This window comes from Macrobrachium nipponense, chromosome 46 (assembly GCF_015104395.2).
Source record: "Macrobrachium nipponense isolate FS-2020 chromosome 46, ASM1510439v2, whole genome shotgun sequence".
In the NCBI taxonomy this organism is placed as follows: domain Eukaryota; kingdom Metazoa; phylum Arthropoda; class Malacostraca; order Decapoda; family Palaemonidae; genus Macrobrachium; species Macrobrachium nipponense.
This window is the reverse complement of record NC_061106.1, coordinates 10,447,972-10,470,645: the sequence shown is the minus strand read 5'-3', so window position 1 is coordinate 10,470,645 and position 22,674 is coordinate 10,447,972. Positions and strand designations below refer to the sequence as shown.

Here is a 22,674-nt window from a genome sequence, read left to right as displayed (position 1 = left end):
AGGTGAAAGTCAGTTCAATGGCATGCTGAGTTCCTTTCAATTTTCTAACTTTAATGACATATGCAGGACACATATTTAATATTTCCTCCTCATCAAACTCAGATAGATCTCTGCTATAAACTATACCCCGTTCAATGTTAAATGATCGATGAGGAGATACATCTAAAAGATTACCATCTTCATTTGATTGAAATTTTGAAAGCATCTTAATTTGAATATCATTAATTGCTTTGATCAAGATTCCTTTACCATATCATTTAATATCACCTTTTGGAATGGCACCAATCTTCCTCTGTAGATATTTGCATGCTGATTAAAAAGTTTTCTTTGCCCTTTTGTAGTTTGCGACATGCCAAACCAATTTTGGGTCATCCTTTGCCAGGTGTTTTTGGCTATTAACCTCAGATTTGCTGGGTACATAGTCTGTCTCATTCTCTTCCAAATTGTTTTATATTAAACACTTTGCATGGCAAACTGAACCAAAAAACATTTTTACCATTAAGATTTTGTTTTCCAGAGCTTTAGAGGCATATTCAGCTTTGGCAAAAAGTTATGTAACTCTCATAAGAGATGGGACTTTTAACAATTCGTAATTTTATGCTATCTACCTTGCCTAACTGTTTCATGTGTTATGCAAAGTCGTAGATTTTCATTTACACCACCATATTACAACCCTTGTGTCCCGTGTTTGGTCGAGTAAAACCAGATGCGGAATCCTTGATTAGGCGAGAGTCATCAACAGAGGGGGGTTACAGCAAAATCCATCTGACTATGGTATGACCATTCATCAGATTGGCCCCATACCCACCATGAAGCCACAATTAGAGGGTGATATAGCACCCTAGGAGTCCAACCCAGATATACACCCCACACCCTAGCCTTGGGGGTCGTCAGTCCGTCTATATCAGACCCAGCACTGAGTGCAGAGTTCAACATAAAAGTTCCCCTCGCGGACACGTCAGGTACTTCCAGTTTCTTACGGGCGAGGAGGAATGCCATCTAACCCCACCCTCCATCAAAATTAGGGACTGTCAAAGCTTGGTCAGGTCCATTCCAAATGTCGACAAAAGTAGTCCAAAAAACCGAGTCAAAATTTAGAGGATTGGACAGAAGGATTCAGGAAATAAGAAAAAGTAGAGAAAGGGTTGTAGGATGTTCCTTCAGGACCCGGGGCACATATGGGAGTGCAATTACACTCCCTCCATGAAGCCAGGGTCCTTTAATTTATCCCCTCACCACTGGAAGGAGTCCTACTCGAGGGGTTTATGATTTTATTGAACATGTTCAGGGATAGCCACTATTCTTAAAATAAGTTTCTTAAAAACTTAACCTCCAGGTGGAAGTTATTCCAGTTGGAGCAAAGGGAAAAGACTCGATTAGCCTTAACAACAAGGGGACAATGACCTAAAATAGTTACACACAAGGCCGGTAAAAATTCTTTCTGAAAATACCTGTCACAAAAATTTCCCTTAGAACGAGAGACCAAGAATATTTAAAAAGATAATGAGAACATTACATTCTTTTCCAATAGTAAAAGTAACAATGGGATGGAAAGAGTTGACAAAATCTAAAAACAACTGGACATGACGTCTATGAAATATGGGTTTAAAACTGTCTTGGCTCTGATAAAAGAAAAATTGTTCTTCTAAATTTGTCATCCAGCAGTTGGAGCTAGTGTGTAGAGTTGATTTTACTGCTGGAATACAGTGATGAGGAAAGATTGAGAATATAGCTAGTAGCACTCTGAACGTTAAGCCCTCACTACCTCCTGTTGTTGAGTGTGGAGTCTGTGGACTGAAGCCTTTAGGTGTACTACTACTACATACCCCGGGGACGGGTCCCGGAATGAGGGGTGGGGACATCCCGAAAAGTGTAAACAAATATCGTTTGTGAGACGAGAGAAAACATGATGTCAAGTAAAGTGTAAAAAACTCTCGTCATTGTCAGTGGCAAATTCTCAGGATGCATATTATCTTTCACTGTTAGGATTGGCAGAAAGGTTTCGGACTCAGGAACCACCAAATATCAAGAGCTGTCTGCAGTGCTTGCAAGCAGTCTTGAATCTGAGGCCTCCTCCCAAAGTTGAAGCTAGGACTCACTTGCAGCTGGCAAATTTACTGACTCAGTACACCCACAACACCCAGCTGGCCAGGGACCACCTAGAACAGGCTGTAAGTTCGTACTAGCACTCGGTTCTCTACTAGGCTAGGTTAGCTACCAATAGCTAGCAACTACCTAGCTAGTAGATAGCTTACTACTAGGTAGGTACTACCTAGGTAGCTAGCTATAACTGGTTCACTTAAGGTAGATTCTTGGGTGATCCCTATGCCTACGAGACGTTAGTTTGGCGGCGCTGATTGGCTGGGAGCTGCCTACCTCCCGGTAACAGCCAATCAGCGGCCACCAAACAAACGTCTCGTAAGAATAAGGCTCATCCGAGAATCTACCTTAAGTGAATCAGTTAGCCTATAGCCCTAGGTATACCCTACTTGTAGATATTTAGATCAAGTAGCATAGCTAGTAGGTAGATAGCCCATAACTACTTCTAGCTAGCCTAGTATTAACCTCTAAACGCCGAAGCGGTAAAAAAAAAAATGTCTCCCGTGTGCCGGAGACATTTCAGAGTGAGCGAGCGAGCGGGAAAAAATATTTTTTTCAAAAAATCATAGCGCGCTTAGTTTTGAAGATTAAGAGTTCATTTTTGGCTCCTTTTTTGTCATTGCCTGAAGTTTAGTATGCAACCATCAGAAATGAAAAAATGATCATTATCTATATAAATAATGCGATATATGATAGCGCAAAAACGAAATTTCATATATAATTGTATTCAAATTGCGCTGTGCGCAAAACGGTTTGAAGGTAACAGTTACTTTTTTTTCCGTTGTATGTACACTAATTGCGATCATTTTGGTATAGGTATAACAAAATTGTAAACGATAAAAGCAACACAGAGAAAACAAATTATCACAAAATAATGCATGAATTCGTATGCGAGACGTAAACACATATTTTTTTCAAAAATTCATCCATAAATCTAAATATTGTCCTAGAGACTTCCAATTTCTTTCTTTCAAAATGAAGACAGAGGATGATTGAATATTACTATACTAGTAAGAATATTAGCTTACAAATGCAGTTTTTCGACCATATCTGACAGTTAGTAGTTGACCGAACCAATGTCGAATTTTTTTTTATATAGCGTATTTATTTTTTTTATATGCAATTTATTTCGGAAATAAGAAAAGCTACAACTTTCTTAAAAAATATTTTTTCGTTTTATTCTACATGAAATTGCGCACATTTTCATATATAAAACTCTATGAAATGCCTAATATGAAACGGAGCAAATATTTCGAGAATTGGGACTGACGCATTTCGGAGATTTGTGGCGGAGAATCCGCGCGCGGAGGGAAGGAAAGTTTTTTTTTAAAAAATTCACCATAAATTTAAATATTGTGCTAGAGACTTCGAATTTGTTTCACAATGAAGATAAATGACTGAATATTACTAGAATGTAAGAGTTTTATCTTACAATTGCGTTTTTTTCGACCATTTCGGTAGAGTCAAATTTGACCGAACGTGGTTTTTTTTTCTATTTATCGTGATTTATATGCAAATATTTCGAAAATGAGAAAAGCTACAACCTTCAACTATTTTTTGTTGTATTATACATGAAATTGCGCACATTTTCATATATAAAACTTTATGTAACGGCTAATTTAAACTGGTGCACAGTACCACAATCGCAACGTATGATCGGAAGAAGTTACCGCGTGGACGTAAAGAAAATGTTATTTTTTTCATAAATCACCATAAATCGAAATATTGTGCTAGAGACTTCCAATTTGTTGCAAAATGAAGGTAAATGCTTGAATATACTAGAATATAAGCGTTTTAGCTTACAATTGCGTTTTTCGACCATTTCGGTAGAGTCAAAATTGACCGAAGGTTGAAAATTTGTCACTTATCATTTTTTATATGAAAATATTTCAAAATTGATAAAAGCTACAACCATGGGTTGTTTTTAGTTGTTTGTATTGTGCATGAAATTGCGCACATTTTCATATATAAACTTTATGTAACGGCTAAATTTAAAATGGTGCGAACATTACACAATCGCATGTATGATTATTTTCGGAAGAGTACCGCGCGGACGTAAGGAAAAAGTTTTTTCTAAAATTCACCATAAATCGAAATATTGTGCTAGAGACTTCCAATTAGTTGCAAAATTAAGTTAAATGATTGAATATTACTAAAATATAAGAGTTTTAGCTTACAATTGGGTTTTTGTTTTTCGACCATTTCGGTAGAGTCAAAGTTGACCGAAGGTTGAAATTTTTGGCACTTATCGTTATTTATATCAAAATATCTCAACTGATAAAAACGCTACACTCATGAGTATTTTTTTTTTGGGTTGTATTCTACATAAAATGCACATTTTCATTTTTCCATATAATAGTCCATGTAACGGCTAATTTAAAATGGTAAAAAAAATATGTCAAAGTGACGAAATAATTTTTGAGATGTCACAGATACTTTTTAGTGCGGCAAGAAAGAAATTCGCGCTTGCGCGCCTGCGTAACGATTGTAAACAAAACAACACCTTGATCCGTGAACTCCCAGCATCCCCCAAGGCGCGTGATTCAAGAGTTTTCGGCTGGTAGGCCTTAAAGTATTTTTCCGCGAATTTTTAAAAAAACTTTTGTATGTCGACGTAAAATACGTCCAGTCGGCAACCCCAGAGAGACAAAAAATGTCGACGTAAAATACGTCCAGTTGGCCTTTAAGGGTTAATTAATTATTAAGTTAGCTAGCGTTTCACTAACCTATCAGTCGGCTACACCGAGCATAGCATAGGCCTACTAGCTACCTAGTACCTAGGGTAAACAACCGACTGGACTGGCCAACTCACTGACTACCGCATAGTATTTGGCCAACCTCTGAAAAAGTACTTTTAACACGTTCTGACACCGGAGATGGTCATCAGTCATGAGTTGTTGGTGGTGATAGCAGGAGCTCAAGACCTCTACTCTCCTTTTGAAGTAAGTAGTATTTTCTCCAGAGTTAGAAATTAAGGGACCATATTTTAAGGATTTAAACAGAGGGTATAATTAAGGAAAAGGGTGGCCAACGCAGTGCACACTACCCCATGACGCTTTTCAAAAATTTTTACTTACAATTAAAAAAGTTTAGAAGATTGAGTGAATAAGGCCTGGCCACGCGATGACGATGAATCGTCTGCGGTTGTTTACCCTAGTGTTGCATGCACCATTACCTAGGTATTGCAGGTTTTTAGGCATTAGGTAGGACTTAAGTTACTAAGTATATTTTTCCTACTGATAGCTACATAGTTACCTTGTAAATACCTATAGATAATAGTAGGCTAATAAGCATACCTATTGTCAAGCAGTTTTGAAAGGCGTTTGGAGAAGCGGACTTCTGTGTCGGGGAAGATGAGAAACTTGCACAGCCAGTGCACCAGTCAGAGCCAGCAACTACCAAAATAGGTAGTACTAAATGGTTAAAGTCTGGAAATCTAGCAAAGACAGTTATAGGCATACCAAGGTATCTCCTAAAGTAACTTGACTCACCTCAGGGCATAAGGTAGCATAACCTAGCTAGCTTAGGTTTCACATCTCCCCACCGAACCTGACAAAAACTTTTTTTTTTTTTTTTAAAAAAACTTTTTTTTTACCCCTAACTTAGATTGACATGGAAAGCCATTTAAAATAGGTACTTGGGTGCAAGCCTGAACTAGCTTTTGTTTTCACCCAGTAAACCTAAACCTAGGGTGAAGGTTTCTTGCCTCTCCCAAATTTTTGAAAAATTGTAATTTAGCCTAGCTAATTGACAAAATAAGTAGTAACAATGAAAAATATAAATGAAAACAAATCTTTCAAGCAGTAGCCAAATTTTTACCATAGCTCTGGTAAAACCTAATCTAAACCACAAAATTTATAGTGTAGATAATAGGGATGCAATCTTCTAACTTACAATTGAAGGCCTGAGGTCCATATGCCCCCAACATAACCAGACATAGGATGCTATTAATTATAAAAGTAAAATACAATACCAATACTTATATGTACATCTTTTCCAATACTAGTACTAACCTTCGTTCTTTATGTAGGAGTTTAACTGTCGAAAGGTGGGGATTCCAGGTGGGGGAATCCCCACCTGCTTGGTCTGCACTCCACTTTGCTGCTGTCAAGTTCAGACTTTTCTTAAGGCTCTAACAAACTTTGCTGTTTGAACTTTTATTGATAAATAAGCTTGAATTTGTTCCTACATAAATACAAAGCTTCATGCTTTACGTAGGATTTAGGGTAAACAACCGAGTAGGCTAGCTGCGGCCACCCTAACCGTGTTCAGACCCACCTTCAGAAAAAAGTACTTCAAACACATCCCACCCGACACCGGAGATGGGCAACCAGTCAACGAGTCATAGGTCTTGTTGGGAGCAAAACACCTCGAGGACATTGAGAACTCTTGACTGATGCCCCATCTCCGTTTGGTTCAGGACTGTTCGTAACTACAACCTTACTGACTCAGGTGACTGGTGCCCATCTCAGGTGTCAGGACGTGTTAAAGTATTTTTTCTGAAGGTGGGTCCGAACACGGTTAAGGTGGCCGCAGTTAGTCCACTTGGTTGTTTACCCTAGCTTGCGAATGTGAGCAGGAACAGCTGTTTAACTTTCTGACCTATTGACAGTAAGGGGGCAGCCCCCTAGCACCCGTCAGTCCTTGCACTACCACTTTTACTTTCAACGCCGATCTTTGCGTTGAAGATGTCTTGCCACTGGTTTCCCTCCCTGCCTAAGCCGCCTTTTTCCAGTGGGCGTTGATTTGGTATGGTCTTGGCCTGCCACCTTGGTGGCTGTGAGTTCAATTCTCGGGCATTCCATTGAGGGTAAGAGACTTGTATTTCTGGTGATAGAAGTTCACTCTCAATGTGGTTCGGAAGTCATGTAAAGCCGTTGGTCCTGTTAGTGAATAACCACTGGTTCCATGCAATGTAAAAATACCTTACAAATAAAACTTCTCTGCCTGACTGTCATTTGCTTTCTGTTTTATGATTTTTGCTTGAAATATATTTGTTCCTATACAAGTCCAAACCTTCGTTCTTTACATAGGATTTGGCTTGCAGACATATAGTTGGAATGGTCGTCTAACTTTCAGACAAGGCTGTTAACTACCAACAGTAGGAGGGAAGCTCCACCCACTCATTGGTCTGCACTCCACTTTGCTTTCGGCCGCCATTGAGTGAAGACCCAGCCAGGGGGGGAGGGGAACAAGCCAGTCCAACTCGCTGCCAGTCCCAAGCCTGGATAAATGGGGAGATTTCCTGCTTGGTCTAGCCAACTGAGTGTGAAAACAGTGACAAACACTAAATAATGAATCTTGAGTCAATGATGGGATGCAATAGGGCTAGGGAGTACCTCATAAGCAATGCGCTGCAGTATCCCCTGACTGAAGTGGGAAATGTGCAAAGGGTACCTCAGAAGTCAAGAATGCGGCTAGAGAAGTTAGTTAGGAGATAGGATTGGAAAAAAAACGGAAATTTGAGATTGATCCCATACGTATACAAAAACCCCTTGGTCCTTTACCATAGGAATTTACTTTTCAGCATAGCTGGATAATTTGGGCCACTTAAATTCTTGAACAAGGTGGTTTACGGCAGTAACCCACCTGCCCGGATGTGAAAACAAACCTCCACTTTGGCTTATGGCCCGGTCTTCCGAATGAAGACGTAGTTTGTTCCTACCTCATATATAAAAAAACTACTTGGTCCTTTACATATAAGGAATTTATTTCAACGTACCTGGAATTATGGCAGTTAAATTCTTTAGGGGGCCTGGCCGTGCTGGCTAATGCCATTTTTTTAAAAGGGGACAGGTAACTTTGATATTTCATACCACTTTAAGAAGGTGACTTGGGACATCTCTAAACTGCATTTATGATTTTTCGCATCTCTGACCTTCGGTTTTGTGACGCCAGGGCAATTTTTATCCCGAAAATGAACCATTTTTCAAATTCTATCTCCTCCCTTGAATAATTTAATATTGAAGAACTCCTGGTAGTCAATTTCCTAGGTTTTAAATTTTAATTAAATTAAAATCAAGGAGGGAGGGATAAGAATTTTGAAAAAATGGTTATTTGGGTTCCGATACGTAATACAAAACCCTCGGTCCTTTAACAATAGGAAGGTAACTAGCGGCAGCTTGGGGACGGTCGTTAAGCTTCGAACAAGGGGAGAACGGTAGTTAACTGCGTTGTCCCGATCGTGGGCGCGGCGACCCGGCGCGCCCGAGAGGTGAAGAATCACTTTGTTTTGCTTTGTTTCGGAGCTGGGCGGGTGGAAGGACTGTTCGTCATAGCTCTCTTGCCCGTTTCAGCGTCGGTATGCATCATTTTGTTTAATATTGTGGTTTTCTACTAATGGTTTTGTTTTGAATCTTAACAAAAATGAACTGTCAAGTACATCTGTTTTTCATTTTCATTACTTAATTTAATGAATCAACATGCGGAGCTAATCGCCAGTAGGAGGCGGTCGATTGTTTCCGCCTCTTTTCATATGCAAATTGAATTTAATTGTGTGCCTCTGGTGGCCGAGGGCGGGCGCACTCGCGACCGCCGAGGTCATGTATTTTTGGCGGAAAAGTGTGTAATTGGAAAGAAATGGGTACTCAAGTACTCTTTTTCATTATAATTTTTGCCCTGTGCGTTCGTTGCCGAGAGCCTTGATTGCGCTCCGGCACGAGCTCCTTATTTTGTATGAAATAGAATGGCCAATGAAAAGTGGATTCGCAATTGCAGTTTTCTTTTCAATTTTCCATTTATTAATTGCATCCAAATTTTAAACTTTTGGATCAATTTTCCGCCATCTTGACCCTGGGAATTAATCCTTAACGAGTTTATTGGCTGTAAAGTGAAATCGCAAGTGGGCAGTATTGTTTCATTTTTCATTTATAATTATGATAGCATCATATTATTATGGAATCAAGTTTCCGCTCCTTACCCGGAATTGATCTTTCCTTTCCCCTTTAAGTTCTTATGAAGTGAATCGCAAGTGCAGTAATCCTTTGTTTCATTTTCTATATTACTTTTGCACTGCTTGTGCGGGTGGGTAGGGGAAGTCGCAAGGTCTGCCAGGGAAGGTCGTCGAAAGCTCTCCCGCGACTCCCTTGGTATCCGATTTCTTCGTCTTCTTTCCCTGCCCCCCCCGCTCAGCTTCCTCGTATTTTGTTATTTGGGGTCCTTCCTTCCGTTCGGGGTGGGGCAATGTCTCCCCCCCGTGCGTGAGGGAACCCCTCATTACTTAATCTGTCTGTGCCTACCGCAGGTGGTGCTACATCCGGGGCTTAGGGGGAGACGACCTTAGGACAGGTTAATGGGCCACTGCGGCTGGCAGGGCTGTGCCATAGCATCCACGATTCTGCTTGCAGCGTCCTAGCGAGGTTCCTGGGGTCGGTCGAAAACCTTGGAGCGGTCTCCCCAATAACACCACCTTCACGGCCGCTTTATGCTGCTGTCCTTCCCCCGCTTGGTCGAACCACTCCCCCATGCGTTGTCCCCGGTGACGTGCCGTCTGCCGCTTCTAGGGCCGGTACCGCCGCCACCGTACCGAGGAGGGGTATGCCCGCCGCCGTTACCGAGGAGGGGGGTATGGCCGCCTGCCGCCCCCTGTGTTTTCTTCGTGTTGTTGGCCTTGCCCCAGACTTCCGCTGTTTCCAGCAGGCTCCGCCCCTGGAACCCGGCCGACCATATACCAGCTTTCACCCGCCTGGCTGCCGATGGATTCTACGAGGCGATGGCTGGGCCTGCCGTAACCTGTGTCGCTGATGTGGGTTTCCCCGCTACTGGCTTGGCTGTCCCTTATGTTTTGTTTACCGCTGACCGACTTGTTTTCCTCCTGCCGCTCCTGAGCTGGTTCTTGTTCCTGTCGGCTCTCCTGGTTCCTGAGCCTGTCCATGCTGGTGGGCCTGGACCCATGGTGTGGTCCCTTCCCCAGCCCAGGTCCTTCCGGACGAAGTGCAGAGTCTGGGCCGTGTTGCTTCGGCAAATAGGCCGACTCCCGGATCCTGGATGGAGGACCTGAACGACTGTCCTTGCGTGAAGCTGACGAAGAAGAGGAAACGGTTGTCCATCTTCGGTCGTTCGTCTGCTGCTGGGCCTCTTTTCCCCTTCGACTTCTAAGGCCCATAAGCCGAACAAGAAGAAGAAAGGACTGCCCTCCCCCCTCCCCCCCTAACGAAGTCTCCTTCGGGGAAACTTCTAAGGGCCCGTCCCACGACGGTGGGACGGGGGGGTCCTTCCTTTGCTGGTCCCTCCTGCTCCTTCGGGAGCGGGGGCCCCGGTCTCGCCCCCTTTTTTTCCGTAAGGAAGAGATAGACGGGGACCCAGCAGGAGTAGCGGTTAGCTCTGGTACTTACCTCGCTCCTTGGTGCTAGGCAGGCGATTGCCGCTACGCGCCAAGGTTCTCCGGCTGCGGTCTCTCGTTTCGAGGGAGAGCCCGAGTTGTAAACGCGCCTCCCTCGTGGGAGGGGACCGTGCAGCCAAAGTTTCGGCGGCACCAGAGGTTCGCACATCGGAACGCCAAGAAACCACGGCAACGGAGCAGCAAGGCTGGCGGAGAACTCCGCTCCAGGTTGGAATCTCGGCCAGGCCAGCGGCCGGCTCTCCGGAGCAGCGGACCAGCGGTTAAACCGGGTTTTTTCCCCCCTAAGAAAGACTCCTTCGTGGGAAACTTCGACAAGGGCTCGTCACCAAACTCCCTGGGTGTGACGGGGGGGTTCCGGGGGTTTCTTTGCTGGTCCTCCCTGTTCCTTCGGGAATGGGGCCCCGCCCCTCTCCCCTTCTGAGAAGAAAGAAGAAAAGACGGGGACCAAGAAGTGGTTGCTGGCTACCGCTGGTACCACCCTCGGCCTCGGGTTCTTGGCAGCTCTGCATGCTAAAGGCCACGGGTTTACCGGGTCTCTGGTTTCTCGTCCGCCGAGAACTGGAGAAAGTTCCGATGTGTTACGGTCTCCTTCGGGTGACCGTGCAGCCAAAAGTTAAGACGGCCCTGAAGTTCGCTCAGCGTCCATGACCGAGGCACGGAGCAGAAGACTGTCGAGGGAAGCCGACTCAGGTGACTCTCGCCAGTGGCACCAGCGGCCCGGCCCAGGTACGCTCTCGCAGCGACCAGCCGGTACCTCGGGTGGACGTGACGGTCTCTGAACCGGCCAACCGGGTTGAGGCTGGGTTGGGAAGATGGTCCACCCCCAAGGTCCACCCCTCGACGACATCGGTACCAGCCCTCGGCTCATGGTACCAGCGGTTTGACGTCGACCCGAGAGGAACGCTCACCGGTTCTCAACCGTCGAAAAGTTGAGCTTATGCAGAGGTCACCCTGAACCGCCGATTCCCACAGGGACCGGGGCGGAATACGATGACCAGCAGCAGCTCGTCTTTGACGCCACGGGACCCGGGGTTCGACGTTGCTCACAGTCGAGGCCGCATCGCCACAGTTGGTGAGCGGCACGGCCAGGCCTACAGATCGATTCCCCCACCGGAGGGTTGTGATCGGCCTGCAGCCCCCCACGCTTTACAGCCTGGTTCCCTGCCAGCCCCGAAGAGGGCCGGGGAGCGTCAGGTCTGTCCCTCTCCAACTCACCTTTCAACTTCCTCGGCTCACACCGGGAAGAGCGAGGGTAAGCTAGGAAGTGCAATCCGTGAGAGGTGCGCCGCTCACGATCCCGTCACGGACGCCGCACAGTGCCACGTATGGTATTAGGGACCAACCAGGACGCACGCGCAAGTGATTTGGAGGCGACCGTCAGGGTGGGGGGGGAGGGGGGTACAGTCCCTGGGTAGCGTTCAGTTATGTCTCCCTCCGATACCTTCAACTTTCCTCGGCATACGCCAGGAAGAGCGAGGTATTTATAGGAGTGATCGTGAGAGATGCGCCGCTCACGATCCCGTCAACGACGTCCGCACGTTGCCAAAGGTATGGGTTTATTTAGGACCAGCCAGGACCGTTTACGCGCAAGTGACTTGGAGGCCAACCGTCAGGGATACGGTTGCATGGTCCTTCTTCTGAAGGAGGAGGGTCTTGGGAGCTGCTCTTGTTGGAGGGACTGGATGGTCCTACTCCTCAAGACGCTGTAAACTTCCGAGATTCAGAGTAACTTTGCCCAGGTTATTGCACTGATTCGTCAGCACAACGACCTGGGGGAAGGATAGCCGCTCCCACCAGCAGAGCCCATGTCTCTGCTCGAGTCGTTTTGGGGCCCGAGAGGGAACCCAAACCGACGGTGGGTTTGCCGCGATCGGAGCTTGCCGATTCTGTCTTGAACCAGAGTCTCTCGTCTCCGGACAAGAAGGCTCTCTCAGTTCTGGCCGGTCGATCAAGCTACTTCCACCTCCTCTACTGCGACAGCGGCGTTTCTACGTGTCTTCGGACACCGTATTTAAATACTCCTTCGGTCCTCCTGAGAGGTTTCGACCTCGACGAGGACTGGAATGAGTCGGAGGACGGTATCGGCTCTCTCCTGGCAGGTGTCGATCAGCCCCACCCCAGACGACGTTCACAGTGGCGGCAGACCCTTACCTACAGTGAGAGTTCGTAACCCTCCTCGGGAAAACGTTTTCTCCTGATGATACGTTTTCCCAGACTCTGAGCGGCGATGGCTGCTCCTACTCTTCTCCAACTGCTAGTTCCACTGGGAAGGCGAGCGAGTATCCAATTCCTCCCCCATTCCCTCTCTCCTTACGGCTACGAGGGAAAGGGGAGGGATCCTACAGAGATTTCTCTGTAGGATTCCACGTTGGGGACTGCGCTCCGGGGGGGACCGGGGGGACCTTCGGGTCCTACCTGACGTAAGCCCCGGTCGTGAGGAGGGATCCTGCCCCATTCTCGATTTCTACGGGAATCGAGAGGACCACCAGCCGATATCGTTTGACGAAATTCGGTGGGGGTTTCGCAGACTGCTTAGAATTCTACGGAATTTCTAGCGGCATTCAGAGGTTAGAGTTTCTTACGATCTCCAAACACTTAGGCGAGGACCACGGTCCAAAGTGAGCGAGACGAGAATCCCCGATATGTTACACGATAATCGGGAACCTCGCCTATGCTCAAGAATTCCTGGAATTTCTAGCATTAGGAAGAAGACTGCTGCTGAAAGAAGACTATCTCACAATAGGCGACCAACCTGGAATAGAGAAGAACGGACGGGAATATCCAGTTTGGCTTGAACTATCGTCTTAGTATTCTGTTCACCCATTGAAGCTTTCCTTCGAGGAAGACTTCTTCACTCTCTTTGATAGAGACCGAAGGTGGTCGATCTCCAATCCTTATTTTGTTTTCTTGAAGGAAAGAATTTAGGATGGAGATCGTTGTTCAGAATCCTACAAATATACTACGTATATTAACCTCGCGACATGATTCTGCTAAGCAGTTGAATGGTCCGAGGGGTAGGCGCATATCCTGGTTATTCTACGGATTTGCGACTTAGACGAAAAGTATTCTAATTGAACTGCAACTCGGGTTGCCTGCAACCTCCCAGGAGTTTCCAGTTCAATTTTATATACTTATGGTGTTTCACAACAACACCATTTAAGCTTTTATATTTACCGAAATTCGTTTCGCATAAATATAATTGCTCGAGCATATCTTTTTATGCTCGGTGGTTCTAGCCGAACGCATTCCTTCGTGGAAAGGATTACTTGGCAACTCAGGATGACGAGTCAGCGACAGCTACTGCATATGAATTGCCCGAGGCATTTCAGTACCAGCTGCCGCTTTGAGATGGACGGTTGGTTATGTCTTTCTCACCTGCTTTGATTGAATACCAACCGTATCTCTGCCCAACAATCACGGACTTAAGTCTCTGATTAACGGGGATTCTCGCATACATGAATGACCATCTACTGCTGTGACGCTAGTATTCATCGTCTTTCGGTATTGCGAGAATTTTAAACAGAGATATCTATTCGACTCTCCATCTTTCTGTTTACCGCACGGGTAAACAGAATTCTGTAATAGTTCTCTTGCTGCATCGTATCTCGATAATGCGAATGATTTTTGCGGAATCTGAGTTTGTCCTCAAAATATCTTGTATTCGGAGGGGTGTGCAATTGTTCATTTGTTCACCCCGGATTAGCAGATGTATGAAAGACATCGCCTACTCCCACACCTGCCAGCTCTACTTCCAAACGTTCAGCCCATGAGAAGCAGTTCTTCAGGAGGCGGCCTCTCCCCTGTGTTTCATTACTGAAGAACTCCCGCTTTCACTGCACACCGGACAGCAATGAAATGGCGGTTAGCGTTTTCAGTCATTTGTAAGCACAGGTTTAGAATCTTGAGTTTCCTTCTCTCGATTCAGCTGGAAGACGTAGGTTGCATTCATTGCCTACCTTCGTCTTCAACGTCACATAGTGTTGTTTCTCCTTAAGCTGAGATTCAACGTCTATGAGATTTTCTTGCCATCAGGGACCTCGGTCTTTTGAAGGCAATTGACTTTCGCCTTTGAGCTTATGCATTAAGAGAATCATCGCCGCGCCGTCCGGCATCGGTGACTAACAAATATTTTATTTGTTTGGTCTCTCAGCATAACTCTTTAAAGGGCGAAGGTGACTTACCCGGATGCTTGGACAACTTTGCCTCTACTGATTCCGAACCAGTCAGTCGGCAGCTGTCAGAGCGCCCGAGTTCAGTTACGAACTATGCTGTGGACTTAGTTCGGTGTTCCGAGCAATCATTACTTCGTCTTAATAGCTGTCAGTATGAGTACTGTACATAACCAAAGTCGAGAAGAGGGATAGGTCATACGACTATCCCCTTCTTTTCGTCTTAGGTAACTGCATGACTTCTCTTGAGAAGTCAAGCACAAAGGGATGGGGATTTGTGACGCTCGATTTCGTACCGATCTTCGTAGCGAAGACTCAGAACCCTTCGGTAACTGACGATTGGTTCGAGTCCTTCACAATACCCTCCCTAATGGACTTCACCGCCTCCGATACGAAGGCTATGCTGCTTTGTCCTGTGAAGGCGCGACGGAGCTGTCTGAAGAAACTCGACACCCAGGATGAGTGTGGACGCCTCTTCATCATTCTCTCGCGTTCCGCAAGAACTTCTCCGTGGCGCAGGTAATGAAGCAGGCGCCTGGTCCAACCGGGGGGGGACCGCATTTTACAAACCTCCTTCTACCTTTCGGGATATTTGCCCATAGTTCCTTGATCTTTTTTCCTTTGGGAACCGTGGTGGTTGCTCAACACGTTGTGTAGTTAACCCAGACCCTCGCAGGCCCTGAACAGCATCGAGTCCTGGTGTGACCGTAAGAATGGATGAGTGAATGAGAGTGTGACTGGCTCCTCTTCCCATCTTTTTCTTCCCTCTACCTCTGGTAGAGGGACACGGTCGTCACCCTGCTGGGTAAGGACGAGATGCATGAGCTACTCAATAGAGCACCATCCTATCCCTTTCAGTAGGGATAGGAGTAAATATCCACCACTTCCTCCAACAAGGGGGAGGAAGTGGATGCCAATTTGAGACAAACCCATCATTTTATGATTGTCTCTTGCAAACAGGAACAAGTTCTTGCTTGCTGGTACGAAGAGATACGCTTGCCTCTCTCTTAGTACTTGGCCCAGAGGTCTGACCATTGATCCTGCGGTGCACACCCCGATCAATCGGACAGAGGTTTGGATCCCTCCCTTGCTCTTACGACCAGGGAGGCACTCCAGGGTTGGACGAACACCAGTCTGTTCACCAAAAAGACTCAGATTCCTCCCACCAAGAAGTGAGTCTTCCTATTGTTAAAGGACCGAGGGTTTGTATTACGTATCGGAACAAATGACAATTTGTCGAAAATTACATTTTTCCTAACTATACAAACCTGAGGTCCTTTACATATAGTCCCACCTCATGCCACCCCTCACTCTGCAAACTTTTTGCATGGGCCTAAAGCAAAAGTGATTCTTCACCTCTCGGGGCGTGCGGGCGCGCGCACGATCGGCACAAGCAGTAACTACCGTTCTCCCTTGTTCGAAGCTTACGACCGTCCCAGCTGCCGCTAGTTACCTTCCTATTGTTAAAGGACCTCAGGTTTTTGTATAGTTAAGAAAATGCAATTTTCGACAAATTGTCATTTTCGGGATAAATTGCCCTGGCGTCACAAAACCGAAGGTCAGAGGCGAAAATCATATGCAGTTTAGAGATGTCCCAAGTCACCTTATTAAGTGGTATGAATATCAAAGTCCTGTCCTTGAAAAATGGCATTAGCCGGCCGGCCCCCTAAAGAATTTAACTGCCATAATTCCAGCTACGTTGAAAGTAATTCCTTATGTAAAGGACCAAGTGTTTATATATCGAGTAGGAACAAATACGTCTTCATCGGAAGGCGGCCATAAGCAAAGTGGAGTGTTTACATCCGGGCAGGTGGGTTTCTGTCTAACCACCTTGTTCAAGAATTTAATGGCCATAATTCCAGCTATGCTGAAAGTAATTCCTTATGTAAAGGACCAAGGGTTTGTATGCACCATATGAGCCCTTGAAAGAGTTCAGACAGGGATCTGACTCTCAAAACCATTTTCTTGCATCAACAAATAGAGTAGGCAAACTTCACGAACTTTCCTTCGATGTGAAACACTCAAGAGGATGGGGATCGGTTATGCTCGACTTCGTCCTGGGTTTTATAGCAAAGACTCAGAATCTTTCGATCCCTAACACCAGATTTGAGTCCTTTACAATCCCCTCTCTAGAGGACTTTGTTGGTAATGATCCAGACAAGATGCTACTGTGTCATGATAGAGTGCTATGGTGCTACTGAAGAGGACTGACCATCTCTGGGTTGAGTGTCGACGACTCTTCATTAACACTGGTTCTACCAAGAGAGAGGTATCCAGGAACATTATATCTTTCTGGCTTTGTGAGACAATCCAGTGGGCATACTCTGCGTCAGGTGAGGAGGGCTCCAGTATGTTCCTGGCGAGAGCTCACAAAGTAAATTCAGGAGCACTGGTCCATCCCTTGCATTAAGGAAGAATGTGTCAGTTCCTCTGTTTCTGAAGACAGGGGTATGGTCGCACCAGACTATTTTCACCTTCTACCTTTGGGATATTGCCCACAAGTCTGTGGACACATTTTCCTTGGGTGCTGTGGTGGCTTCTAAACAAGTTGTGTAGCTCACCTGGCTCCTCAAAGAGGACAGGCCACATCTCACTTTAGGTGTGCAGTTGCAGTAGAGTGTGAGTGAGTGACTGGTCCTCCTCCCCTCCCTCTTCCCTCAACCTTACCCTCTGATGCAAGCAGAGGGTAGGTTATCAAGCTGTCACAAAGCTGGAGCAGGCGCCAATGCAGGGAAGTGTTCTATAACTGAATAACCATTCTATAGTCTGTTATTGTATAGAATGAACCCTCCCCTCTCTCTGGCAAGGGGAAAGAGGGGCAGACAATGCAATACCATTGTTTGTACATGGCCTTTCCATTGTCCCTGATACAAGATTCAAATTAGCCTTTTTTCTGGAAGGATGCTGCTTTATACCCATTATTCAAGAAAGTGCCCAGAAATCTGAGAAAGACCTCAGGTTTGTATAGTTAGAAAAATACAAATTACTTTGAAAGTTTGTCATATATCTCTTTAACTTGTCATTTTCTCATAGTTTTCTTTCAGTAGCAGGGCAGGACTAAGTTGCAGTTTTAATAATCAGGAAGCTGCAACTTATTCTTCCTCTGCTACTGCAACATTACAGTACTTTTTGAATAGTAAATATAATTGCATTTACTGTATTAGGAGATTTATTCATTTATGGACTGTTTAAGAATATTTATTCTGTTAAGACTCTAATGTGTAAAAAACTTGGAAAATACTTCTTTCCAAATGTTTTCCCTTCACTTCCCAACCAAATTTATTTGTTTTTTATTTCTAAATACAGTACAGCATATGCTATCATCCTTTTTGTATATTTTGTTGGTATAGAAACATTTTATCATTTTATCGAACAAAAGCAGATTGGCAAATGTTTAGGGAGTTTTTGATAACTTCATATGTTTTCTTAGTAATGTCCAAAAAAGTTAGTGTAAAATTGGTTGACTGTGAAATACTAACATTTTCAAGTTGTAGACACTTTTGATAGGATTAGTTTTTAGGTTAAATCATTTTTATAGGTGTATTAAATCTTATAATTTTAAATGGATTTTTTTTCTTGTATCTTACAGTGGAACCTTTCAATGAACATAGCTGGATTTGATGATGTGAGATTTGAAGCTGCAAGTGAACTCGCAAAATTGTATGAACAGACTGGTGGATCCAATAATGCCAAGGTTGTATTAATGAGGGCAACAGAACTCTCAAGGCAAAATATATTTTGGCATTGCCGCCTAATATTTCAGACAGCTGTAAGTTGATAACCTTGACATTTCAGTGAAATTGTTAATCAAGAGTATGTAGCATATTTGAAGCTTTGATTTTTAGGTACAGCCTTAAGAGACTTTATACAAATAATTGTTGTGGACTAATATGATAGATCTTTTTGTTTTATCTGGGAAATCTGTTCCTTAAGTTAATGCAGTCCAGTGCAACCCATTTTGGAATTGTTTTTCAAGACTTGAAATACAAACCACAAATACAAACCTTCATTCTGTAGATAAGATTTAGCTTGCGAACGAAAGCTGCAATGTACGCTTAACTTTTAGGCAAGGTTGTTAACTATTCCAGTGGTTTGTCACCTAATAGATCGTGTCGATGACGTGATTCTTTGGTCTCTCGACCTCTGAAAAGGCTTTGGTCAATGAAGTCTCGCACCCTTGCAGTCCTGTGTGTCTGACTCCTCACAGTCTTATGTTCCTTCAACTCGCGACTGCAGACCCGACTCTGTTTTTCGACTTGAGACTCGGCTGATTCGACTTAGTGGATGTTGACTCTCAACTTAGCTGATCCAACTCTGTTGATTTTTGACTCTCGATTCAGCAGATTCGTCTGAGGGAATCCGATGGGAGTTTTTATTTTCCCCTTGGTTGAACTGGTCATCAGTAGTCTTCAAATTAAAGACAGATTACTATTTTACTTAATAATTAGTACTAATCTTGGATGCCCTGTACGAGCACTTAGGTGTTGGAAGCATCGTAAGCGACCTTTTGCTTCTGATAGCTAGTCCTCCCAGACGTTCGCAGCCAGTGTGTGGACTTGCATGCCTTCGCATGCACTTACAGGTACAGATACACCAACTTGTAGATAGTTCACAGAAGTAGATTTGAACTCTGCTCCTGCGTTGGTGTATGTGAGCCTTCTCAATACTTTTATCCTAGACACTCATCGGAATACTAGTACCGAATCTCATGAGGAGCACCAGGTATTGGCGCCTAGCTGCTCGAATCTTTCTCATACGGCCATTTTGATTTTGTCGAGCACCAGTTCCCTGTCCAGGCGCTCTGCCTCTGCACCATCGAAGGCGTCCACGTCTTTGCTTCAGCTCGCTCTGCATTTTTCCACGCTTCACATGGCAACAGCTGTTGGTATTCTGGTGCTTCCTGTTGGATGCCCAACAACAGTCTTCTCGTTCACTTTCGTCTACTCTAGGTGATCTTTAGTTAGTCATCGTTTGAACAGGACATCACGTAGTCAAGAAGTTTTTCATGTAGTCCTCATTGTGAAGTTTCGATCCCAAAGACAGATGCGAGGCGAAAAATAGCAAGTTCTTGCCATCTTTTGGTGCAGTCAATTTTACTCTTTTTCTTGCATTCCCATTGTCGAAACCAGTTGTAAGAAGAGAATGCTCATTTGGTGGGTGAAAACCTCTGCCTCTCCCTTCAAGGTAAACGTTTTTTTCGCTTGAGGTGAATAAGTTTTTCCTGGCAATGATCTTTTGGGGGGGGGGGGAAATTTGCTATTTTCCACGCAAGTTGATGATAGTGGTGCTTTATAATCGCCCGCCCCCCCTTCCCTCTAGTTTCGAGAAGAGCGGACAAGGACAGTCATCATGAATAAGAGGAATCTACGGATTACTCTCCCCAGAGTTCGGATGCGAGAGCCTATGTTCTTGGTTCGATCATAGGAGCTTTCCAGTCAGTGTTTCCATTTTGGGAACAACCAGTTTGGTATGAACTATAGTCTTTGGTGTCCTGTTATCGCAATAGAAGCTTTCCTTCGGGATAGCTTCACCTTCGCTCTCTTCATTAGAGAATGAAGGAGGTCTGTTTCCAGTCCTTATTCTTTTTCTCTTTGAAGTGAAGAAGAATTAGGCTGATGCATGGTCGACAGGAGCCTACAAATATACGTACTTGTATATTCTGCGACGTGTCTGTTATCAATTGTACCGTTCAAGTAATGGTGTATGCCTGTAAGTGAATTCTTCTGGTGTTTGACAGAGATGTATAGTACCTTCTCTTAATTTCCTGAGACTCAGGACAGCCTTCTGGGCCTTTCAAGAGTTGTTGATTTTTATTTTTATTTTGGGGATGTTTTGGCAACAACACCACAGTATTGGAATGATCACCGAACAAGGGGGTTTTCTTTCCCTCTTGTTGCGGTTATCATGTAGGTGCTCGAGGGTATCTGTCGTGAACTTGATGGCTCTACAAGACGAATGCATTCCAAGGTGGAATGTGCTACCAAGCAACTCGGCCTATGAAGTCACGTGAGGAGCAGTGACTGGCTTCTAAGTGAGTGTTTCTGTGCTTGACTGACTTCGAATTAGTATCGTTTCTCTGCTGTCGATGTTAAACCGCTAATTCGGATCTCTGGTTCGGCCATCATAGGCCTAAGTCTCTGGTTGGCTTTGGATTCTTGCTTATGGTTCCTATTAAGAACTCCGTACTTGCCATTGCGAGAATCATCAGACAGAGAGATTTGTCTCTTTAGACTCATTATCATCTTTCTGTTTACCCCACTGTATGAGTACAACAGAAGTCCGTAAGTCTGCTTCGTCTCAATTGACCCATAGGCCACTGCGATAATTCAGAAGATTTCTCAGACAAACAAAGTGGTTTTTGTCTTACATATTCATTTTCTAATACGTAAAGTGTTCAATTACTAATTGTTCCCCCCAAATTGGAGTGGCGTTGGAAGACAGCGTGAAATCTCTGCTTCCAGTGTGAAGAAAAGGGCTTCCAGAATCTCTCTTTGTATAAACGTGCTGTCTTCTAGTTTATATGGACTTCATGTTTAAAACATTGTTGTGTGGTGTTTTTTGGCATGCTTTGTAGTAAAGCTAAGGATGTAAGAACTACCTCTACCTCCCTAGTTTTCAGACGTTGTTTGCCCTTTACACCCTTTCTTCCATCGAACATCCAGAGGCGTCAGCAATCTTCACTTTTATGTTTGAAGTAGGTTTAAAAAGCGTCGAATTTTTCCTGTATCTCTTGTCCATTTTAGTGACTGGCTTGGCTTAGTGGAAGGAAGCATTGGATATTTCTCCTTTTATTGTCTCTTCACCTTTCAGCAAGGTGCTGAGTTTGGAGAACCATGGGGTACAGTGTACCTGGAGAACCCACTACTCTTAGCAGATAGGTCTTGACTTTATTTCAGTGTAGGTGTCAGCGTTTTCTGGTTGTTTTATTGAGGTGCTGCGCCCAGGGCAAGGGCGGGCACCTATCATACTTTGCTAGCCATAGGACCATCCTCCTCTCTGCAAAGTTACCCCTAAGTAGAAGGCAACCCTTGGCTCTATCGCCATGCCACTACAAATTAAGATGAGCGCCAACCAGAGGCAGTAGCTATTCATCTGCATAGCTCTCTTAACTCTTAGGAACGACAAGCATTATATTTTTTCAGTGCTAGCTACTTTTCTATTTCAAATTCTTTATACGATTTAATGCTTTGGTGTAGAATATGTCCATGAGCCCACCTCCATTCAGTGTGGAATCAGCTATATAATTACTGGGTAAGTTACATATACAAAAATGATATTTTTATAATAAAATTAGATTTTGTATATACTTACCCTGTAATTATATGATTAGATCCCACCCACCTCCCCTCTTATGGACATTATGCATAAAACAGATTAATGTAATTAGCCAAGTTGTTCTTAGTATTGCTGTAGGGGGACGGCATTGTAGACCTTCACTGAGTCATCGAAGTGTTACCTGCAAAATTTGAACTTAATGCTGCCGTCGAGACTTAGCTATATAATTACTGGGTAAGTATATACAAAATCTAATTATATTATAAAAATATCATATTTATGGTCCATTTTCTTTTATTCACAATCATAGAAAACCTGATGGCAATATCTAGCACCATCTATTGGTGGTATCCCAAAACATGACAACAAAAGAACTCAATGTTTACGCCCAGCTGGGGAAGAGATGTCTTGTATTTTGTTCATTTATTTGCTATAAATTGGTATGTTTTACATATTAATGCATTTTTGTGTGATGAATCAATGCTGGTTGAAAGTAATATTTTGATAAGTTACCCCAAGGTTATTTAATAGTAAAATGAAGCAGATATAATGGCCAGAATTTAAATGTTATTGTTTGGCCCTTTAACCTGCCAAATTCTAGGTTTCCCCCTTTATAGACATCTCTCTTTAATCAGTCCTCCTAGATTGCTCCCCCTTTTCTCCTTTAAGGTCCCAAATCCTGAAATTCTAGATCTTCTCTTTCTCTTCTTGGGTTTCCTGCCTCTCATTTTAAAATCCATCATTACCAAACCTATGCTGTTTAACACACGCTCTACCCAAGATCTCTTT

General features: G+C 44.2%; 1 protein-coding gene across 1 annotated transcript in view; it reads left to right on the top strand.

Moving 5' to 3' along the window:
- The window catches only part of LOC135214633 (MAU2 chromatid cohesion factor homolog), a 171,914-nt gene that overhangs the window by 80,724 nt on the left and 68,516 nt on the right, over positions 1–22,674 (top strand). The window contains exon 2 of the mRNA XM_064248969.1: positions 18,200–18,379. Coding sequence (XP_064105039.1) covers positions 18,212–18,379 — 168 coding nt within the window. The 5' untranslated portion in view covers positions 18,200–18,211. The remainder of the gene's footprint in view (positions 1–18,199; positions 18,380–22,674) is intronic.